General features: G+C 49.2%; 1 protein-coding gene across 2 annotated transcripts in view; it reads left to right on the top strand.

The window, feature by feature from the left end:
• The window catches only part of MGAT4A (alpha-1,3-mannosyl-glycoprotein 4-beta-N-acetylglucosaminyltransferase A), a gene marked incomplete at both ends in the record, with an annotated part of 50,690 nt that extends 37,592 nt beyond the window's left edge, over positions 1-13,098 (top strand). For both annotated transcript variants that reach the window (XM_080711210.1, XM_080711209.1), the window contains 9 exons: positions 977-1,052; positions 2,634-2,748; positions 5,038-5,168; positions 7,435-7,542; positions 7,664-7,857; positions 8,502-8,580; positions 10,063-10,129; positions 12,830-12,942; positions 13,072-13,098. In XM_080711210.1, coding sequence (XP_080567336.1) covers positions 977-1,052; positions 2,634-2,748; positions 5,038-5,168; positions 7,435-7,542; positions 7,664-7,857; positions 8,502-8,580; positions 10,063-10,129; positions 12,830-12,942; positions 13,072-13,098 — 910 coding nt within the window. The remainder of the gene's footprint in view (positions 1-976; positions 1,053-2,633; positions 2,749-5,037; positions 5,169-7,434; positions 7,543-7,663; positions 7,858-8,501; positions 8,581-10,062; positions 10,130-12,829; positions 12,943-13,071) is intronic.
• Between the last annotated feature and the right edge of the window lie 1,604 nt (positions 13,099-14,702).

The raw sequence follows: 14,702 nt of genomic DNA, 5'->3' as shown, positions 1-14,702 counted from the left end.
CCGCGGCGGGAGGGCTGCGCCCGGGGACGCTCCCGGAGCCGTGGCACGTCCAGGGCAGCTCGTGAGGTCTGTTCTGAGAGGTTTTCTTAGTGTGAGCTTGGGTTTTGCTGCCTTCCGCTTAGACTGGGGTTGGAACGGCTTCTGCTATTCAGCAGACCTCAGTAGGTGTCTGCGGGCTGCCAGCAACTATCTGAAAGGACCAAATACTGTCAATTCAAATGTCATTTTTTAGCCCACAATACATCTTTCTTAGTTTCTACTTATTTCAATACATATTTAGTAATCTCTTCCTGTATGCAAGACACTGTCCGAGTCGCCACGTCACGTTCCCCAAAGTAGGACTTTCAAAGCACTGGCTCAACGGGACCTTTAAGCTCTTCTGAAAAGAGGCCTCCAGGCAAGGAAGTTTGGAAAGTTTTGAATTAAAAACATTTTTTTCTTGGTCTGGGGTGTAGCTCCGTGGTGGAGTGCTGGCCAGGCACGCGGCCTGGGTTGGATTCAAAGCACACACGGTTCCCCTTCAGTAGATGTCTTCATGGGTGGATGTCTTAGCCGCTGATGTACTCACCTCTCTAGAACAGGGGTGTGTGCCGCGTTTCCAGGCTTACTTCACCCGAGACTCCTTTTTTCTTCAGGATCTCTTGAGGGTTCTCTTCAGGACACCTGAGGAACACTTTTGGATAAAGGCTTCATTAGAGAAACATTTGTTTTCTTTGATTCTTGTGTGTGTGTGTGTGTGTGTGTGTGTGTGTGTGTGAGAGAGAGAGAGAGAGAGAGAGAGAGAGAGAGAGAGAGAGAGAGAAGAGGAGAGGGGAGGGGAGGGGAGGGGAGGGGAGGGGAGGGGAGGGGAGGGGAGGGGAGAGAGGAGAGAGGAGAGGAGAGGAGAAGAGATTCAGCAGGCCTGAGACTCACGCATCCAATCTTGGCTACTGACCTGAGTCTGATTCCTAACCTTTTTTTAAACCGCTTCTTGCAGATGGAGAACGAAGCAAAACCTAGACTACTGTTTCCTGATGATGTACGCTCAGGAAAAGGGGACCTACTACATCCAGGTGAGTGCGGGTCCCCTTCGACGTTTTCCACACTTCTAAAGAAGAAAGGGACCGTCAGGTGTGTTTTCACTAAAAGAGGAAGTTTTGAAGCTAAAGAGAAAACAGACGAATCTCACTGCAAGAGCCGGGCGTGGTGAGGAGAAGAGGGACCAGAGGGATAGTGAAGGCGGACAGCAGGGAGAGGAGGAGCCGCCTGTCGGTGATGGATGACAGGCCGCCGGGACAAGTGTAGTACAAAAGATGGCGGGGGACAGACAGGAAGTTTCGAAGACAAGCGCTTCACAGCCTCATGAGCTCGCTGCGTTTCAGAGCTCGGAGGCCCTGGTGGGTGTGGCTCAGGCCCCTTCATCCCGGCCAGCCCGCCCTCTCCACCCTGCTTCCTCTCCCCGCCCTTTCGCCACTGTTACTTTTCTTTTCTTTTCTTTTTTTTTTTTTTTTTTTTTTTTTTGCAGGTCTGGGGATGGAACCCAGGGGCATTCTACCTCTGAGCGATACCCCAGCCCTGTTTTTTATTCTTTACTTTGAAACAGGGTCTCACTGAGTTGCAGAGGGCCTCACTAAGTCTCCGAGGCTGGCCGTGAGCCGCCATCCTCCGGTCTCAGCCCCCGAGTGCTGGGGTACAAGTGTGCCCACCACGCCCGGCTCTGACTTTTTAATTTTTTTTGTCTGATGCAGCCATACCACTCAGTGCTAAGCACCTAAAAGAATCGCATTGTTGGTACAAAGCAGCTTGGATCTCAAGGAATTACCCTGAGTTTAGAAGGCAGTCTGTTATGTACTGTACAATTGCACTTTTAAAAAATATGTTGGGACTTGAACCCAGGGGCATCCTAACTCCAAGATACACCTCCAGCCCTATTTCATGTTTTTGTCTTGAAACAGGGATTCGCAAGGTTGCTGAGAATCTCACTAAGTTGCTGAGGCTGGCCTTAAACCTGCGATCCTCCTATCTCAGCCTCCCAAGTACTGAGATTACCGGTGTACACCACCCCTCTGGCTCATATAGCACGTTTAACACGGCAGAATTGTAGAAATGGAGAGCAGATTACTGGTGGCCAGAGGCTAGGAAGCTGGGCAGTGAGGGGCGGCTAGCCGTGGGGATCCAGGCAGACAGGGCCCTCTGTGTCCTTCCTGTGAGGGTGGGCTGCCGGGAGCCTGCAGTGACCGCTGTGCGCTGCGCCCCCTGGCTGGTGGCCTGCGGGAGTGCGGGCCATGTTGTGGGGGCCCGAGGGAAGGGGCTGGCCGGCCCTGGGGGCGCAGGCCTGTAATCCAGTACCTGGGAGGCAGAGACAGGAGGGTCGCGGTTCGCAGCCAGTTACTTAGTGAGGCCCTCTGCAACTCAGTGAGACCCTGTTTCAAAATAAATAATAAAAAAGAGGGTTGGTGGTATAGCTCAGAGGTAGAATGCCCCTGGGTTCCACACCCAGTACTGCAAAAAAAAAGGTAAATAAATAACATCTATTTTTGTATTCTGTTTTTTTATTTTCATGAAGACCGTGTGCTTGAGATTTCCCATAATGACGTCCTTCCATCTGCACCTTTTTTACTATTTGCTAATGTGACTGTTTACTTCTTCTCTAGCTTGAAGACGATATCATTGTCAAACAGAATTACTTTAATACTATAAAGAACTTTGCACTCCAGCTTTCTTCTGAAGAATGGATGATTCTGGAGTTTTCCCAGCTGGGCTTCATTGGTAAGGAGAGCATCAGATGTGTCCAGTTTTCACAACTCAGCTGACACTCAGAATTGAGATTGCGCCCCGGGTCCTAACACCGTCTGCTTCCTAGGAAATGTTTGAGTAGAAAGCACAGGTAAACTGCCTTGTATGAGCCGGGCATGGCGTGCACGCTTGTCATCCCCGCGCTCGGGAGGCGGAGACAGGAGGATCGCGCGGGTTCGAAGCCAGCCGCGTGCGCTGGCTTAGGAGACCCTGTTTCCAAATAAAAATGTAAAAATAGGTCTGGGAGTGTAGCCCGGAGGTAGAAGGGCTTCCAGGAACCCCAGTACCACCAAAAAAAAAAAAAAAAAAACTGCCCTGTGTGAGGCTGTCAGCCCAGCATAGAGTCAGCGGCCCGAGGGCTGGAGTGCGTGGGCCTGGAGGCTCACCGCTGCGCTGCCCATTGGCGAGTCTGTGCTCAGCTGATATTTTTCCCCCTTCCAGAAAGAATGGCACAGAAAAGTTTTCTCGTATGAGATTTCTTGTGTTCGTGCTGTATCTGAAGTACGCATTCAGTGGCCCTCTCCCCTCTCTCCCCTCTCTCCCCTCTCTCCTCTCCCCTCTCCCCTCTCCCCTCTCTCTCCCCTCTCTCTCCCCTCTATCTCCTCTCCCCTCTCTCCTCTCTCTCCCCTCTCTCCTCCTCTCTCCTCTCTCCTTTTCTCTTTCCCTTTTGGTCCTAGGGATTGGACCCAGGCGAGGTCTGCTTTTGTGCTACAACTCTAGCCCTGTTTTTACGTTTTGATTCAGGGTCCCTCTCCGTTACTGCATGCTGGCCTCAAACGTGCAGTCCTCCTGCCTTGGCCTCCCAAGTATGCAAAGACAGGCGTGCACCAGGGCACCTGGCTGTTCATTTCTTTCTTTCATTAACTAGTAGGGTTCCCACTTGAAAATCTCTTTTTGGGTGAATATATCTAACTTAGCCAATAAAAATATGTTTAAAGTTGAAGAATTGAAGGAAATTGACGGCTTTTTGTAATCCCAGTTCTTGGGAGGCTGAGATGGGGAGGATTGCAGGTTCAAGGACAACCTCAGCAACTGAGCAAGACCCTGTTTCCAGATAAATAGGGCTGGGTTGTAGCTTAGAGGTAGGACACCCCTGGGTGTGATCCCCGCAGCCCCGGCTCCCCAACACCCCAAAACCTCTCAGTGGATGAGATTTTGCTTCCTGTAGTACTTTGAAACATCCAACTTTTAGAGGGCAGCTGCTGGCCTTGTTGATCACCAACTCAATAGGTATTTTAACATTTAGCTGGGTGTGGTGAGGCCTGCAATCCCAGTACTCCTGCTGAGGCAGGAGAGTGGCAGGCTCGAGGCCGGTGTGCTGTAAGCTAGAAAGATCCTGTTTCCAAATAAAAAAGGCTGGGGGTATTAGCTCAGAGGTAGAATGCCCCTGGCTCAGTCCCTAGCACTCCCACCCCAACCCTTAATTTAACATTCAAAAAACATCTTTTGAAGTTTTCAGTGAAACTAAAAGTCTTTTCACTATAATTTGCATGTATTAATTTATATGCTTTCTCTTTTTGCCTACACCTGCTACTTCCTTTATAGGAAGACTCTTTGTGAGACATGAGAGAAATTCTCTGAGCCAGGGGCTATGTGGTATTCTCCAGTAACATCAGGAGTTCATTTCTTCTGTTTATACCGACATGACAGCTCAAGTAAAATTTGTAGCTAGAACTAAAACTCAAACTAGTTTTAGTTTTGTTTTGTACTTAGGGATTGAACCTGGGGCATTATACTACTGAGCCACACCCCCGGCCTGATTTTGTTTTTATTTTTATTTATTTTTATTTATTTATTTATTTTTGGTGGTACTGGGGTTCCTGGAAGCCCTTCTACCTCCGGGCTACACTCCCAGACCTATTTTTACATTTTTTTTATTTGGAAACAGGGTCTCCTAAGCCAGCGCGCGCGGCTGGCTTCGAACCCGCGCGATCCTCCTGCCTCCGCCTCCCGAGCGCGGGGATGACAAGCGTGCCCACCACGCCCGGCTTGATTTTGTTTTTATTTTGAAACAAGGTCTCCCTAGGTCGATGAGAATCTCACTCCCTGCTGAGGCTGTCCTCGAACCTGCGGTCCTCATGTCTCAGCCTCCCGAGTACTGAGATGGCAGGGTGGTGAGCCACCACGCCCGCCTAGTTTGCTTTGGCTACTGCGGGTGCGAGAGCTCGAGGGGTGCTTTCTGGTTGAAGGCCCAGGCTCCACCCGTGTGGGCCGTTTTGCAAGTGGTTTCTGTACTAGCCATTCACTGGAGTGTCTTCGCAGGTAAAATGTTTCAAGCACCGGACCTCACTCTGATCGTAGAGTTCATATTTATGTTCTATAAGGAGAAACCCATCGACTGGCTCTTGGACCACATTCTCTGGGTGAAAGTCTGCAACCCGGAAAAAGATACAGTAAGCTGACTGCACGAGGTCGGGGGCTGCACGAGGTCGGGGGCTGTTTTTCTGTGTTTCCCTCATAAAAGTGGATTTTGGGGATTCAGGTTTTGTCAACGGACAGTAAAATAAGACAGCTGTAAGAAAAGGTGTTTCTCCTTAACGCGGCAAGCGTTTGTCTTCTTTCTTGAGTTGATGAAAAGCTCCAGTGTTAAAAAAAAAAAAAGACTTAAATATCAGAAAATTGAGCCGGACATGGTGGCGCACGCTTGTAATCCCAGTACTAGGGAGGCTGAAACAGAAGGATCGCAGGTTTGCGGCCAGCCTCAGCTACTTAGTAAGGCTCTCTGCAACTTAGACCCTGTTTCAAAATAAAGAATAAAATTTAGGGCTGGAGGTGTAGCTTGGAGGTAGAATGCCCCAGGGTTCTATCCCAAGTACTTCAAAAAATAAAATAAAATAAAATAAATAAATAAATACATATCAGAAAATCCAGCCGGATTCTATGGCGCATGCCTGTAATCCTAGTACTTGGTGGGTTGAGGGTCGCAGATTCAAGGCCAGCAGGTTCAAGGTGCTGAGGCCGCCAGCTCTGCGCTCCAGTCCCTCTTGCTCGGGTGGTCCTGGGCCCCCTGTGGCCCAGCGCAGCTGCCCCTTGCCGCGTTTGGCCGGGCCGGCCGGTGGAGCTGTTAGCACCTTTGACTTGCTTATGTTCAAGTTATGGCGGGCGCCGGGCGTGGTGGCCACGCTTGTAATCCTCGCGCTTGGGCGGCTGAGACAGGAGGATCGCACGGGTTCGAAGCCAGCCTCAGCTACTTAGTGAGGCTCTCAGCAACTTAGTGAGACCCTGTTTCCAAATAAAATAGAAAATAGGTCTGGGAGTGTCGCCCGGAGAAAGCCTCTGGGTTCCACACCAGTACCCCCCCCCAAAAAAAAAAAGCTATGGTGGGGCACTGGGGTTCTGCCTCAGGGCTGCACCCCCAGCCCTGGTCTTGCTAAATTGCAGGGGAGGGAGGTTCCGACCTGCGGCCCCCATCTCAGACGCTCACTCTGGAGCTGCCTGCCTCCCATTTCCAAGCTTCTCCATGCAACAGGATGCGCCTTTTGTTGTTTGTGAATTCTTTATGTCATTATCTGACTTAAAGATACTTTGCACATTCCAACCAAGTCTCTGAACTAGGTGTGACTGCGCACACTTGTCATCCCAGTACTTGGGAGGCTGAGACAGGAGGACCGCGGGTTCGAGGTCAGCGCGTGTAACTTAGTGAGCGAGACTGTTCGAAAATAGGGCTGGGGATGTAGCTCAGAGACGGAATGACCCCAGGTTCAATCCCAAATACCACAAAAAAATTAAAGATAGAAAAAATAAACCAAACTTCTGTAGCTTATACATTTTAATCTTTTCTTTATTTATTTGGTGGTAACTGGGCATTTGAACGAGGGTTCTCCCTCTGTGCTATCCTCCTAACCCTTTTTAAAAGGATCTTTTATTTCATCATCATTATTATTATTAATTTTGCAGTACTGTAGATGGAACCCAGGAGCATTCTACCTCCAGGCTACATCCCCAGCCCTATTTTTTATTCTTTATTTGGAAACAGGGTCTCACTAAGTTGCTGAGAGCCTCACTCAGTAGCTGAGGCTGGCTTCGAACCCGCGCGATCCTCCTGTCTCAGCCTCCCAAGCGCGGGGATGACCAGCGTGCGCCGCCAGGCCTGGTTGGATCTTTCATTTTGAAGCAGGGTTTCTCCAAGTTACCGCCCTCTGGCCTGGAACCTGTGATCCTCCTGTGGTCCCAAGTACTGGGATCACAAGCGTGCCCACCACGCCCGCTTGCCATCAGTATCTTTAAATCCTGGTCCTGGCCGGGCGTGGTGGGCACGCTTGTCAGCCCCGCGCTTGGGAGGCTGAGACAGGAGGATCGCGCGGGTTCGAAGCCAGCCTCAGCTACTTAGTGAGGCTCTCAGCAACTTAGTGAGACCCTGTTTCCAAATAAAATAGAAAATAGGTCTGGAAGTAGAGCCCGGAGGTAGAAAGCCTCTGGGTTCCACCCCCGTACCACAAAAAATCAATCAATCAATCAATCAGTCAATCAATCCTGGTCCTGGTACTTAGCAGATAGGTGGAGCGTCTCCTGATGCCTCCCTCGCAGCCCCGGGGACGTCGGGCTTGGAGTTTTGATGTGGTCTAGCACCCCTCTGTACCCTGAGGACCCCGTGTTGGCTCGCGGTGAGGACAGCTCTCGTGCATGGCGCGGCACTAACACGGTGTTTCCGATGCTCAGAAACACTGCGACAGACAGAAGGCCAACCTGCGGATCCGCTTCAGGCCGTCGCTGTTCCAGCACGTGGGGCTGCACTCCTCCCTCTCGGGGAAAATCCAGAAACTCACGGTGGGTCGGCGGTGGTTGCGTCCCTGCTGTGTCGTGGGTGTGTTTGTTACCTAGCGTCTAACGGCCCTTTGCTTCTTAACTATAAAGGAGCTACACGTCATGTCACGCCCTTTCCTTCTAGGATAAAGATTACATGAAGCCACTGCTTCTTAAGATCCACGTGAACCCCCCTGCAGAGGTCTCCACTTCCCTGAAGGTATACCAAGGACACACGCTGGAGAAAACATACATGGGGGAGGATTTCTTCTGGGCCATCACCCCGACAGCCGGGGACTACATCCTGTTCAAGTTCGATAAGCCAGTCAATGTAGAAAGGTTGGTGACTGCTAAGATGCTGTGTGTGTGTGTGTGTGTGTGTGTGTGTGTGTGTGTGTGTGTGTGTTACTGGGGATGGAACCCAGGGACGTTCACCTCCCAGCTACTTCCCCAGTCCTATTTTTTATTTTTTATTTAGAAACAGGGTCGCACTGAGTTGCGGGCGGCCTCACCAAGTAGCTGAGGCTGGCCTCGAGCCGCGAACCCCCGGCCTCAGCCTCCCGAGTGCTGGGGTGCGGGCGTGCGCCCCCACGCCGGCTCTCCCGTAGTTTTGAAGCTGTTTCCAGACCCTGTGCACGCTTAGCAGACCCCAGGTCTCTGCCCTGTGGCACAGACAGGAGCGAGGTTGGCTTCTGTCGTTGGTCTTGTCGGCGGCGGCTTAGCTGGACTGACCAGTTTTCGGAATTGAGCCCGAGTGTTCACCTGGTGAACTGGACCAGCCTGCCCGGGCCCAGCTTCGGCCCCGCGTGGACGCCTTCTTCTGTGGCGCGCATCGTGACGTCGGGCCGCCAGCCTGGGCGTCCCGGGCCCCGCCGCTGTGCAGCGCGGGCTCAGAACCCTGCGAGCCCCAGGCTTGCCCCGTCCTCTTGCTCAGAGACGGGGTGAAGCTGCGTCTGACTCGCTTTCTACGTCTGTGCTTTCAGTTATTTGTTCCACAGTGGCAACCAAGAACACCCAGGGGACATTCTGCTGAACACAACGGTGGACGTTTTGCCTCTTAAGGTATGAAGGTTTCTGTTCCTATTTTATTTTATTTTAGGTTTTGGGAATTGAACCCAGGGGCACTTCACTTCAAAACTATACCCTCAGCCGGGCGTGGTGGGCACGCTTGTCATCCCCGCGCTTGGGAGGCAGAGACAGGAGGATCGCGCGGGTTCGAAGCCAGCCTCAGCTACTGAGGCTCTCAGCAACTTAGTGAGACCCTGTTTCCAAATAAAATAGAAAATAGGTCTGGGAGCATAGCCCGGAGGTAGAAAGCCTCTGGGTTCCACCCCCAGTGCCACAAAACAAAAAACAAACAAACAAAAAAACTATACCCTCAAGTCCTATTTTTTAATTTTTATTTTGAAACAGGGTCTTGCTAGGTTGATGAGCATCTCACTACTTGCTGAGGTTGTCTTCAAACCAGCAATCCTCCTGTCTCAGACTCCCAAGTTCTGGGATTATAGGTGTGCACCACCATACCCAGCTCAGGTATGAAGACTTCGTCCCCTTACCTTTTCATAAGAACAAATACTAGTGACCTTAGTGACCTTAGTTTGAGACTGTTCTTGTTTAAGACACGAAAGAAACATCTCATGATTTGTAGGACTCCAGTGGTGAGAAATATTAATTTTTTTAAAATATGGAACACCTAAGCCAGGTGTGGTGGTATACGCCTGTAATCCCAATACTTGGGAGGCTGAGACCGGAGGATGGGAGATTCAAAGCCGGCCTCAGCAATGTGGGGAGACACTGTTTAAAAATAGAAAGTAGAAAGGGATGGGTGTACTCAGAGGTAGAATGCCTGTAGGTTCAAGAAATAAAATAAAAAACAGTATACATGGCATATTGGTCCATTTGTGTTATTTGTGGAAACTTTATTTTGCCTTCTAATAGGAAATAATGTAGAAATTATAGCAGGAAGAGAAGTGAGCCTCTGTGTGTCCCTGCTTTGTGTGTTTGAGTCCCCAGGTGGCACCGGGCATTTTAGTGCTTGGTGATAAACACACAGTTAGTTTATCGGTGAGCAAGGAATGCTCAGGTTTCTTTCAAGTGAGCGTACAGCTCTTTATCTATTTTGAATAGAAATCAACTTATTAAATTTATTTAGTGTTTATTAAATTTAGTGTTTATTTTCCAATCATTGATAAATTACATATAGATTCAGATAAACAAAAAAATTTCTAAAGAAGTATCTTTTTTTAGGGTTAAAAATACATTAATAGCTCAAATTCATTTCAAATTGGAAATAATTGGCTCGTGAAGTTAGCCCTTTTAAGTCAAGGCGTGGTGGCACATGCCTAGAATCCCAGTACCTGGGAGGCTAAGACAAGGATTGCAGGTTCGAGGCCAGCCTTAGCACGTAGCGAGACCCTGTTTCAAATAGAAAGGGCTTTTAAGAAGGCTGAGGGTGTGGCTCAGAGGCAGAGTGCCCTTGGGTTCAGTCCCCAGTAAAAACCACGCGCGCGCATGCACACACCCAACGTTTTTGTTCCATTTCAGAATGAAGGTTTGAAAATAAGAAAAGACACCAAAGACAAACTACTAGAAGATGGCTACTTCAGAATAGGTGAGACCTGCTTTAGACTGTGTTCTTGTCTTTAATTCCTAGAGTAACTTTAAATTCTCGTGAGATGTTAACCACTTTGAGATGGCGCTTTCCTGCGTGTTCCAAGTTGGATTGTCCCTGAGTCTCAGTACTTGCTTATACTGTCTCAGCCCAGCGAGGGCCCAGGCAGCGGCTGGACCTTGGCCCTGAGCACGTCCTGTACGCGCGCTCGCTCTCCCCCTCTCTCTCCACCCTCCCTTCCCCTCCCTCTCCCCCTCCTTCTCCCCCTCCCTCTCTCCCTCTCCCTCTCTCTCCCTCTCCTGTCATCCTCCACCCTGCCTCATGCTGTGTGAACTTGGCCGCTCCGAGGTCCCAGGTAGCACCGCCCAGATGCCGTGTCTGTGTGCCACTCAGGGGCATGCGGCCGGGCATCTGTAAGACAGGTGCTGAGACCGGGCTCTTTATTTGCTGCCCTCGGTCACCTGGTGGTGGGCGCCTAGCCTGGGCGTCACACTGGACACCCCTCTGCTTTGCCGTGGCGGCCTGTGTCCCTGGCCTGCCTCAGAGCAGGAAAGGGGCTGGACGGGTGTCATGGGAGCCTCTTTGGTCCCCGCCCCGTGGCGCCGTCCGGAGAGCCTTTATGCACCTTCACCCTCTTGTTTCTTTGCTCTGAGAGGCGGCTGCTTCTCCCTGGCGTGTCATGCCCCGAGACACAGCCACATCTCGAGCCGTTTCTTCCTCCTGAAACGGTCCGCTTGTGTTTTTCTCTGCCCGAGGAGCGCCCTCGCACTTTGTGGGCCAGCTTTCTATGCGAGGAGTCATCTGAGAGAGAGGACAGGTTTCTTTATTTGGCTCACAGCTCTGGAGGTTTCCGGCCATGGCGGCTGGCCTGCTGCTCCAGGCCTGTGATAGAACAGTACGTCATGGTGGGAGCGCAGGGTGACGGGATCTGCTCAGCTCGTGGCGGCTGGAGGTAGAGCGAGAGGATGGGCGGGGCCCCAGCATCCCCTGAAGAGCACAGACCCACTAACCTCCCTTCCTCCCGTGAGGCCCTGCCCCTGAAGGTGCCACCACCTCCCATAGCACACGGGCTGGGAACAAGGCTCAGCACCTGGGTCTTTGGGAACATCAAGGCCCCAACCCTAGCGTCTGACTAACCCAGTTTCGCTGCCTCTGTCTGCTGTTGTCCCGTCCACATTGTGCCAGGGACACCTTGACCCTGTGAACATGTGGTCTCAGCACTCTGCCCAGGGCACCCACCGGGGGAGGGGCACCCCCAGGTCTCCTGCAGTGAACACAGGGCCTGGCACCTGGTAGCTCTTCACTCGGCACATGGTTACACATTTTTCTGAATTAAAAAAGTCCACAAGCTGGGCACCGTGGTGCACACTTGTAATCCCAGCATTCGGGAGTCTGAGAAGGAGGATCACGGTTCGCAGACAGCCTCAGCTACTTAGTGAGGCCCTTTTCAGCTCAGTGAGACCCTGTTTCAAAATAAAAATAAAAAAATAGGGGCAGGGGGTGTAGTTCGGAGGTCGAATGTTCCTGGGTTCCATCCCCAGCACCACAAAAAATAGGGTAAAATAAAATAAAAGAAGTCCATGCTTTTCTTAGTCATAGGAAAATGAGAATATTGGTAAGCTAATCTCAAAGGTCTATGGGATAGATACAGCTTTGTGGCTCCCTTCAGGAAGACATGATTCATCTGTAGGTAGGAATACACAGAAGGGGACCATCAGAGACAGATCTGACAACCCTAGAAATAGTTTCCAGAGGATGAATGTACCCAATTCAAATCATGTGTGCGGGTTTCTGTCAGTATTTGGCAGTACCTAAGCTAAGTGAAAGGAAATTTCAAAAGTAAAATATAGAAGTTGGGCGTGGTGGCGCACGCTTGTAATCCCTGTGCTTGGGAGGCTGAGACAGGAGGATCCCAGGTGACAGCTGGGTAGGGCTTGGGAAGTCACCATTTGCTAAAACCTGTATTTTATATTTATTTATTTATTTATTTAGTGGTACTGGCGGTGGAACCCAGAGGCTTTCTACTTCCGGTCTATACTCCCAGACCTATTTTATATTTTATTTGGAAACAGGGTCTCACTAAGATGCTGAGAGCTGGCTTCGAACCTGTGTGATCCTCCTGTCTCAGCTTCCCAAGCACGGGGATTACAAGTGTGCGCCACCACACCCGGCTAAAACCTGATGTAAAACACTGCTAATGTGAGAACAAAGGCAAGCAGGCACGCACACGCATTTGACGCAATGTATGTACATGTGCATAGACTTTTTAATTTGCTTCGAACAGCAGGAGAACCCTGCCGGATTCCACAGCTTGTGTCTAATGTTTTAAAACATACACAACAGCTGGGAGTGGTGGGCACGCTTGTAATCCCTGCGCTTGGGAGGCTGAGACAGGAGGATCGCACGGGTTTGAAGCCAGCCTCAGCTACTTAGTGAGGCTCTCAGCAACTTAGTGAGACCCTGTTTACAAATAAAAACAGCAACAACAACAACAAAAACCACATACACGACTTCATGAAAAGTTTAAAAGTTGAATAGAAGTTAAAAAATAAAAGGGAGGGGAAGCACAGTTGTTCATGCCCTGGCTAAAGACATCCACGAGATACATTTTGGAACCTTCCTGTCTTAAGTCCGTGATAATTTACGTGTGGTTTTTCTCACTGTCTAACGTTAGGAATGTTCGTTCATCTTATTTTAAAGGAAAATTTGAGAATGGTGTTGCAGAAGGACTCGTGGACCCCAGCCTAAATCCCATTTCTGCCTTTCGACTTTCGGTTATTCAGAATTCTGCTGTTTGGGCAATTCTTAATGAGGTAAGACTATATTAAATCAGCGAAACCACTTCGATACTGTTTTTATTCCATTTTGATTTTTGCACAGAAAGCTTTTTTGGAATTGCGACTTGAAGGGCTTGTCATTCTTTTTGTTATTTTGTATTTCAGATTCATATTAAAAAAGTCACCAACTGATCATCTAAGAAACCAACATGCATTTTTTCCCTGTGAATCTGCCAATTAAAGATAATCAAGCATGTACTTTTTTTTAAAAACTTGAACACTACCTCTCTTGTGAAATCTACTGTAGATAAGATGATTGTCATTTCCACTTGGAAAGCGAATCTCCCACGGATAATCGTAATCATTTGAAACAGGCTGGCCTCCAGTTTTAACTTGACTCCAAATATTTTACAATTATGACAGCTGTTAATATGACTTGTACTATTTTGGTATTATACTAATACAAAAGAGTTGTACATATTGCTACATTCCTTGAATTTGAGAAAAACTAATGTTAAATACGTTTTATGAAGGGGGTACTTTTGAAGTTCATTTATTTTACTATTATGGACCCTCTTTTATAGATTATCAGGGATTATATATATATAAATATATAAATATACATAAGATGTTATGGAGTTAATTTATTAGAAACACTTAAGAAGTACATATTTTTGTGTAGTAAATTTTTGAATCAATACTTTTTTTGAAAACCAGTTACCTTGCTTTTTTAAGTTCTTTCTATATTTTTCTTTGGAAGCTGCGAACATTGCAAGTCAATGCCATTTCCAAATGCACTGCCATTTACGATGGCTTACAGGTGGATTTCTTAATCGAAGTACTTTTATAATCACGGTGATTCTGAACAAAATATTTTCAAAGACACTTGTCATTCCTCAAAGCCAAGATCTAAAGACGGACGTCCTCCCGCGGGTGCTTTACTCCGCGGGGTGGGCCGTGGGCCACGAGAGTCCGCGCGGCGCGTCTCGGTGTGCGGGGCTGATGCAGCCGGCGCGGCCGGGTGGACGTAACTCATCACATTCCCAGTACTCGAAGACGACGAGCTCGCCTCCGCCCTGTGACCTCTCTCTAATCCACGGGCTGCTGCGCTCCCTCCTGTTGACCTTTGTGTATCTGCGCTCGTTCCTGAGTTCCAGCAATGTTTTGTAGGTATTGTATGAGTCATAATGCATATGAGTCTAAAGAGACAAAACTATAACGTTGGATTTTGGCAAAAGGTATTATAACAGTTATATGTTTTCCCACAATGATTTGTTCTACTGAATTATGAACTTGTAAGAAAATCCTGTGTCTAAAAAGAGTATTTATTACTCTTAAAGGCCTGCCATGCCAAATAATATTACTGCTCTCAACAAAGTACGCTACGCGCGTCAGCCATCAGTGATCTTTACCGGAGTGTTTACCTTCGCCTATGAATTGTCAGCGCCAGCTCCCAGCCAATCACGTTGGCAGTCCAGCAGGGTGCAGGTGTGCTGCAGGTGTGCAGAGAGTTTCCCCATCTTCTGAGCGGCCCTGGTGGAGGCCAGGGGCCGGGCAGGGTCCCGCAGCTGGTAGCCTCTGGCCTGGAGCAGCTTCCCTGGTCACCAGTCTGTGGAACAAATAGCCTCGTTTTCTGTGCAGTGTTATGAAGGGAAAGTCTGGGAGTCATCGATGTAGTAGGATTATTTCCATCACTTCATGTTGTAAAAATTTTTGTTATTTTTCCTGATGAAAAAGGCCATCATTAGCCGGGCGTGGTGGCGCACGCTTGTAATCCCAGCATTCGGGAGGCTGAG

This window comes from Muscardinus avellanarius, assembly GCF_963383645.1.
Source record: "Muscardinus avellanarius genome assembly, chromosome: 15".
Classification (NCBI taxonomy): Eukaryota; Metazoa; Chordata; class Mammalia; order Rodentia; family Gliridae; genus Muscardinus; species Muscardinus avellanarius.
Note: the sequence above shows the minus strand (reverse complement) of the source record. Positions and strands in the feature narration are given on the sequence as shown.